General features: G+C 40.3%; 1 protein-coding gene across 1 annotated transcript; it reads left to right on the top strand.

Annotated features, from left to right (window-relative positions):
- Positions 1-1,216: 1,216 nt before the first annotated feature.
- On the top strand, positions 1,217-7,026 carry pdrg1 (p53 and DNA-damage regulated 1). The gene is made up of 5 exons (XM_034144541.1): positions 1,217-1,438; positions 2,705-2,774; positions 2,877-2,951; positions 3,084-3,164; positions 6,305-7,026. Exons 1-5 carry the CDS (start codon positions 1,256-1,258, stop codon positions 6,385-6,387), a joined length of 492 nt encoding a protein of 163 aa, XP_034000432.1. The 5' UTR covers positions 1,217-1,255; the 3' UTR covers positions 6,388-7,026.
- Positions 7,027-8,666: the final 1,640 nt, after the last annotated feature.

Consider the following 8,666-nt stretch of genomic DNA (forward strand, 5'->3'; position numbering starts at 1 on the left):
GCAAGTAAATGAAGTGGGAATTAAAACAAGTATGTATCTGAATGAAAAGTATTACAATTGCCTACAAATTTACACAGATGGTTCTAAGAACAAGGAAGAGTGTGTTGGAATTGGTATATACATCCCAGAATTTAAAATATCTATTTCAAAAAGAGCGTCTGATCAATTATCAGTGTACACAGCAGAAATGCTGGCAGTAATAATAGGATTACAGTGGGTTGAAGAGGTCAGACCAGATAGGGTGGTGATGTGCACAGATTCATTGTCCATATTACAAAGCATACAATCAACAACAACTGCCAGAGAAGACATTCTCATAGAACTGAATCATAGCCTGTTAAGATTGCACAGAGGCGGCATAGATCTGCAGTTCTGCTGGGTGCCTGCACATGAGGGGGTGAAAGGGAACGAGTGTGCTGATAAATTAGCAAAAAGTGCACTACAAAAGGAAATAACATTACCAGTTCAACTTGGAAAAGGAGAAGGAAAAGCAGTAATTAAGAAGAAAGGGATGGAGATCTGGCAGAAAAGGTGGGAGAAAGACCAGAAAGGCAAAGAATATCACAAAGTACAAAAGACAATTACAATTCATATTTATAAAGAAAGAAACAGAAGGGAGGAAATCATGATAGCTAGGCTCAGAATAAATCACACAGCATTGAATGGTACGCTGTATGTCATGGGGAAAAGTGACAGTGACAAGTGTGGGAACTGTGGAGTAAAAGAAGATGTAGAACATATCTTGATACATTGTGACATATATAAAGCGGAAAGAGAAAAACTAAAGGCTAAAGTTTTAGAGGCAGAGAGGGAATGGAGTGTGGTTGGTATTTTGGGAACAAAAGGAGAGGGAGTAAGAGCTACCAGAAAGGCACTGTTTACATTCTTGAGTGAAACTGGGGTAGGAAAAATAATTTAACATTAGGTCAAGAAAGAACATAGATTTTTATTTTTGTTTTATTTATTTCATGTTTTGTTTTTTGTTTTTTGTTGATTTATTTATTTATTTTGATTAGATCATAGGTTAAAGAGTTGGTATGATATGATGATTCATACTCATGTACAGTAGGTGGCGGTATGCACCTTTTAAGTTGTTTGCAATCCGCCAAAAAACGAAGAGAAGAAGAAGAAGAAGAAGATTCGCCATTAAAGTGAAGAAGAAGAAGAAGAAGAAGAAGAAGAAGAAGAAGAAGATGAAGATTCGCCATTAAAGTGAAGAAGAAGAAGAAGAAGAAGAAGAAGAAGATTCATACTCATGTACAGTAGGTGGCGGTATGCACCTTTAAAGTTGTTTGCAATCCGCCAAAAACCGAGAGAAGAAGAAGAAGAGCAGCAGCTAGCAGCAGCAGCTAGCATGGACGCCGTGTCGCAGCGAGTGTTGGAGCACCTGACGGAGGTGGAGGAGGCCGCAGAGGAGGTGCTCAGCTCCAAGCAGCAGGTAACTGAGAGCAGACACGCAGGACCCGGATGTTAGCCCTGTCTGTGGTCCACAGGGCGCTTTTCTTCAGCGACATGTACGGTGTGATCCTGCCTGGGTCCACAGCAGGACAGATCACAGGTTAGATGGAGAACATAGAACAGGTGGAGAACATGGAACAGGTGGAGAAATGACTTTACTTGGAAGCTTCAATTCGGCTTGACACTTGATTCGACTGCATTTTATAGGAACTGTCTCTTATAAATAGTCCACCCCAGTTCATAAATCCAGAGGTGAAAAAAGTACTCAGATCTTGTACTTGAGTAAAAGTAGAAGTACTCAGATCTTGTACTTGAGTACCAGAGTGTAGGAATACTCTGTTACAGTAAAGGTCCTGCGTTCAAAATGTTACTCAAGTAAAAGTAGAAAAGTATTATCAAAATATAGTTAAAGTAGCAAAAGTAAAAGTAGTCATTGCGCAGCTTGGTCCATTTAAGAATAATATATGATATGTTTTATAATTATTTATGCATTAAAGCAGGGCTATTCAATTGGCGGCCCGCGGGCCAAATCCGACCCCGGGGTGATATTTACTGGCCCTTTGAGTATAATGTTAAAAAGTAATAAAAAAAAAAAATTTAAGATTTTTTTTTTTTTTTTTTTTTGTGCCATAGTGCCTTTATTCCAGAGAGGGTGTTACATTGAGAGATAGAGGGGTAGACAATGCCTGAAAACTTCGACGGGCTCGGGTTTCGAACCCACCTACTATACTGTAGTGACAACTCCTGTCATTGATTGCATCTCTGCGTGAATGATTAGATCATTTCACCTAAATGAAATCAAATGAACATGTAGGCCTACTGAGTTCTGAACTTGCCATTTAGATCTATAAAGGCCTTGGGGCTATGTTGTTTGATTGAATTAAACACAATATATGCACTCCACTATGCTGTTGTAGTATTTGCTGTATCTGAAGCTCTTAAATATGATTGCTCATATTTCAAGCCATCTTTTTCCCGGCCCCTTGCTTTGGATCATTTTCATCAACCGGCCCCCATTCTAAACTAATTGAATAGCCCTGCATTAAAGTGTTGTCAAAGCTGGTTTAGGGAGCGCTTGATTTGATAATCAGCACGCAGGGAGCACGGACCATACAGCGATATTGGCATCGCTGGACCCATGGCAATATTACAGCAGTTTCATTGTTAAATGTTTATTTTACACTAAATGTGTGTGTAACTATTAAGCTCCACATGACCAGAGGAAGTTTCTAACTTGATGTTTCAGGTGGTGGAGCTGGACAGCAGGAGGAACAGGAACAGAGAGGCTCTGAGCGCGCTGAGGACAGAGGACACTGGTGAGACATCTGGGCTCAAAAATTCATGATGTTAGGGAGGTCGTATAAAACTCACTGTGGATATGAGTATCGATGTTGAATCAAAACTGATGTCATTTGCAGAGAAAGTGAAGGTTTGCTTCGGAAACATGTTCATCAAACTTCCCAAACTGAAGACTAGAGAGATGATTCAGAAAGGTAAGAAAAAGGGATTTTGGAAATCAAAATTGACCAGATACTGAATATCATGTATTTGAATATAAATATATCTGCGGTGCACATATTGTGGATACATGACTTCATCCTGAACAGTTTGTTTGTCACCTGTAGACCAAGAGCAGCTGGACAAGGAGATAAATGAGCTTCGTAAAGGTCTGAAAGCTAAAGTCAACCGTCTGAATGAGCTGCAAGGTACCTGCCCCCCCTCTGGCCCTGTGACTCTTTTACAGAATACACTTTCTCACTTAATGCTGAGAGGATACTTAAGAACATATCTAGGATTAAAAGACTAATGTTACAGCAGGATTTGGAAAAACTTGTCCATGCTTTTATCTTCAGTAGACTGGACTACTGTAATGGTGTCTTCACAGGTCTCACTAAAAAATCTATTAGAAAGCTGCAGCTAATTCAGAATGCCGCTGCTCGAGTCCTCACTAACACTAAGAAAGTGCATCACATCACTGCAGTTCTGAAGTCTTTACACTGGCTTCCAGTCTAGCAAAGGATTGATTTTAAACTACTATTGCTGGTTTTTAAAGCACTGAATTGTTTAGGACCAAACTATATTAACGATCTCCTGCAGGAGATCCTGGGTGGTAAAAACCAGCAATAGTACTTTACCACCCAGGAGTCTCAGGTCTTCTGGGACGGGTCTGCTCTCTGTTACAAGAGTAAGAACTAAACATGGAGAAGCAGCGTTTAGTTTTTATGCCCCGACCATCTGGAACAAACTCCCTGAATCCTGCAGGTCCGCTGCAACTGTTAAAGGTCCCATGTCATGCATTTCCGGTTATTACCCATCCCCTTGTGTGTTATGTAGCTTTTTCTGCATTCATTTCATTTCAAACCTTTATTTATCCAGATTGTCCCTTGAGATCATAGATCTCTTTTTCAAGGGAGACCTGCAGCAATTAGGTTCCACATGAAACATAAAACAACATAAAACAATAGAGGATATCATACAACATATTTACAAGCTACATTTACACACTTATCAACATTTACAAATACCCATAGTTTCAATGAGCATTTCATTTAGCCTTGCTTTAAAAACATTTAGAGGAATACAATTGCTCAGTTTCAATTTTAGCTGTAGACTGTTCCAAGCAAGTGGAGCTGCGCACATAAAAGCTGTCTTACCTAAGACGGTCCTTGCTCTTGGCACATCTAACAATACTACATCATGCGATCTCAGACAATAGCTGCTTGCAACTCTTTGTGTTATCAGTGAACAGATGTAATACGGGAGTTTACCCAACATGGCTTTATAAATAAACGTGTACCAATGACTGAGCCTCCGTAAAGTAAGTGATGGAAAACCTGCCTTGGTATACAGTGTACAGTGATGTGCAAGTGCTTTACAATTTGTGACAAATCTCAGTGCGCTGTGATAGGCGGCATCTAACTTGTTCAGGCAATGGGCAGGTGCATTCATATAGACCAGATCACCATAGTCCAGCACAGGTCAAAAGGTCACAGTGACTAGCCTTTTCCTGGCTTCAAAAGAGAAACAGGACTTGTTTCTGAAAAAGAAACCTAGTCTAACCCTCAGCTTTTTAAGCAGGTTATTGACCTGAAGTTTAAAAGTGAGACAATCATCAAGCCAGATACCAAGGTATTTGCAACAGGCAACCACTTCAAGTATTATTCCTTGCGCAGTTACAATATCCAAAGCAGTCTCTGGTGTCTTTTTTGCTTTTGAGAAGAGCATTACCTTGGTTTTATCAACATTTAAAAGAAGCTTTAGTTCAGAGAGCTGAGTCTGAATAATGTTAAAAACAGCCTGTAATTTAACACCAGCCTCCTTAATGGAGGGACCTGCACAGTACATCACGGTATCATCCGCATACAAATGTAAAGTAGCTTCATCCACATTTTCACCTAAACTATTGATGTAGATGGAGAATAAAAGTGGACCTAAAACAGAACCTTGAGGAACACCATTAGCAAAGTTTAACCACTCAGAAGACAGCCCATCAAAGTGAACACATTGGGACCTTTCAGATGCCCCTATCACACCGGCGCACATATATATATATATATATATATATATATATATATATATATATATATATATATATATATATATATATATATATATATATATATATATATATATATATATATATACACACACACACAATTTCAGAATCAAAAAAGTATGAGAGCACTCTCATAATAACGTAAGCAGGAGAAACCAAACCGTCTGTCTGCTGCATCTACACACACACACCTAAACACTGTACAACACACTTTACAACACGCACCTACAGCATATAATATATATCAGGCTACAGCCGGTGTGTATTTTATTATGTGAAGCACTACATGGTTTTAGAAAAATATCTCCTCTTTGTCTGTAGATATCTAGTAAAGCCTACAAATAAAGAGTGCCATTTAGACCTTTTATATATATTATTGAGTGATATATTAAACACACTGCTTTCTGCACTGACCTCAGCAGCTGTTCTCGCTGTAAACATCGCGTCACTATTAAAGCAGTTAATAAAATGTAAAAAGTAGCCTAATATCCAGGGGATGCAGTTTGCAGAGCTGTCATTGGTGGAGATAAGTCCGGCCGTGTGTCACTCCTCTTTTGAACATCACTGTTGCCGGAAATACATCCCCGGAGGATACATCAGTGTATCCTCGGTTATAGCTCCTCCAGAGAGCCTCCTCTCTCCTCTACATCAGTGTATCCTTGGTTATAGCTCCTCCAGAGAGCCTCCTCTCTCCTCTACATCAGTGTATCCTTGGTTATAGCTCCTCCAGAGAGCCTCCTCTCTCCTCTCTCCTCTACATCAGTGTATCCTCGGTTATAGCTCCTCCAGAGAGCCTCCTCTCTCCTCTCCTCTACATCAGTGTATCCTCGGTTATAGCTCCTCCAGAGAGCCTCCTCGATGCTCGGTCCTCGATGCTCAATGTGCATTTTGAAAAATTAGATGTCCTTCAACATGGCGCGCTGAAATCGATTTCCGGGTCAGGACCGAGGAGTCGAGAAGGTGTACATTTTATAATTGAGAAAGGGCTCATGTTTCCTTGAACCCAGCATGTCTGGTTCAGGGACCATTCAATCGATTAATCAGATTGTTGTATGTGTTATCTGGCTTAACTAACCCAGCAAATGCAATCCTGCTAAACTACTACGATGCTGGTTACTAACTTGGTAAGTAACCAAAAGACCTTGTGACAGTCAAATCCAATGCAGATAGATTATGTTAGGGTCTAGGTTTGATGAACAATGGCTCAGTAGTTGGAAGCTGAAGTGAAAGCTGCTGTCGGTGTGTTGGATGATGTATGATTCATGATGTGTGTCTTTTATTTGTTTGCAGGGAAACCTGAGCTGCGGGGCTACAGTCTTTCTCCTCTGTCCACTGAGGAAATCAAAGCTATTAACAGCCTCTTCAAGAGATGACTTTAAATCTCCTTACGACTGGACATTTGTTGGAACAGAAGCCTCTTGGATGATTGACAACCCATATGTTACCCTTATCGGCTGCCTGACATTTTCATTTTCAAATATTATGTTGCGGTCTAAACCCTACAAAAGCAAAGTTCAGACAGAAAGTATGTTTAGGTATTTCCCCTTTCCTCTCAATTGTGGAAAATCAGCCTTATGCTCAGCTGAGTGCTGGAAGAACATTGTGTGTGTGTGTGTGTGTGTGTGTGTGTGTGTGTGTGAACACAAAGTGATGTTGTGTTGTCTGCTGTGATTACATTGACAGGGCTTTTATATTGGGTGTGACTGTGCAGTAGTACCTGGTGCTGTAGAGCAGACAGTGTTGTTTCAAATGGTCACTTAACATATAATTTCATGCCATATGTTTAAGGAAAACATTTGAACCTCGTGTTTTATATTTCTAGTTCCATCACTCAAGTCACATATGATAACATTGTATTCTCCACGAACATGCAAAAATCCAAAGATGATGCCAAACATGATGAAAAGGAAATAAATCACACACACACACTGTTAACTAGAGTTCACACACTGTTTCCATATGATCTACAACTTTAAAAGTACATTAAATAAAATCTGAATTATTGTTTCACATTTGGAATTCTGTCCACATACAAATTTCACATGTTAAAATACACACAGTACACTTCGAGGCAACCTGTAAAATATGCTTTATTGTCTCTTCCAACTCAGTTTGTTGAAGCTGTTATTTGCCTTATTTACAACCTGTCACACTGACTGCTCATGTTTCTGTGCAATTGGACATATTTCAAGTTATTCCAACACCATAACCAGAAACCAAAGCTATGAAGATGAAACTTCAGGCATAGGTTCCCTTCACACAATGTTTAGCAGCTGCCTACATGCATGTTGCTCTGTGGCGGACAGGAGACTGTCCTCCATTGGTTTGAGTGACAGCATTGTGTGGTTCTGTGACCACAAGATGGCAGCACAGTACTGGATTCAGAGTCCCCCCACAGCCTTGTAGTGTTCAGTGGGTGTTTCTCAATGTCGAGGAAGGCTCCTCCAGAGCCACTATTTCAAGGATGAGTCCCGCCGAAGGACTGTTTCTATAGGCGCGTTCACACCAAGTACTTTGCAGTACTTAGTGCCGGCACTTTTTACCCCAGGGCATTAAGTACCAATCGCGTACTTTTCCCTGAGGGAAGATTACGCAAATGAGCCGCTGACGTCACTTCTTCTTCTTCTGCTTTGGGTTTACTGGCAGGCCACAAACCACTAGGCTCAGCAGCAAACCCACCTTTATTGTGTATATATATATCTTCCTGAGACCCACTGCATCCGTCTGCCATAAAGACTATGGAAACCTACATGTTAGTTTTGGCCCATAGTGGACTCCATTTTGTGTTGTGTAAAATGGCGGGGGAATTAAAAGTTTGCAAATCCCCATGTCCTCCTCAGAGGACAATCATAAAAACATTTAGTTTTAGGTCAAATAATATTTAAAATTATATAAATGATCATATTTGTGTATGTGCCCCTGCCATTCCCCCACAAGGTTGCAACATTGATGATAAATAAATGACAAATAAAGCTTCGCCAGTTTATAACCGATGAAACATGATGGTATCAGAATAATCACTTACATGTGATGTATAGGATGCTACGGTCACTAAAGATAAAGTGTCAGGAGAAATAAGCAAGATACAGGATCTGTTTAATCGCCATGTAGGTTATCTTTATTGCACTCTCAAGACATAACAGTAGTAAATAGAAGTTCACATTTTTAATGTAAATAAAATAGAAGTTGTACATGTAAGTTAACATCAATATAAAATAAAGTGTCAGTTGTATCAAGACTATATAATAACAGTAATAACAATAATATAAAATAAACTGTCCCAGGTGTAGGGATAGGCTCAGCAGCATACACACCTTAGTGCAAAGTTGTGTGTCAGTATTAATAACAACAATACAAAATGAACTGTCGCAGGTGTAGAGATAGGCTCAGCAGCAGACATTGTTAACAGTGGCAACAATAGGGAGGAAGACCTGTTGGCTTTCACTAGCTGGGAAAGCACTTCCAGAAACCCATTCTGAAAAGTGGTTTGTCGCTCATCCTGGCGCCGCTCGCGCTGCGCCGACACTTCATCCTGGCGCTCCATCTGCCGCTTCAACACTTCAGCCTGGCGCTCCATCATCGCGAGCATCTTGTCCTCCGTTTCCTGGGCCTTGCTTAAGAGCACCATCTGATCCCCGTGCATCGACTCTTT

This window comes from Trematomus bernacchii, unplaced genomic scaffold (genome assembly GCF_902827165.1).
Source record: "Trematomus bernacchii unplaced genomic scaffold, fTreBer1.1, whole genome shotgun sequence".
NCBI classification, from domain to species: Eukaryota; Metazoa; Chordata; class Actinopteri; order Perciformes; family Nototheniidae; genus Trematomus; species Trematomus bernacchii.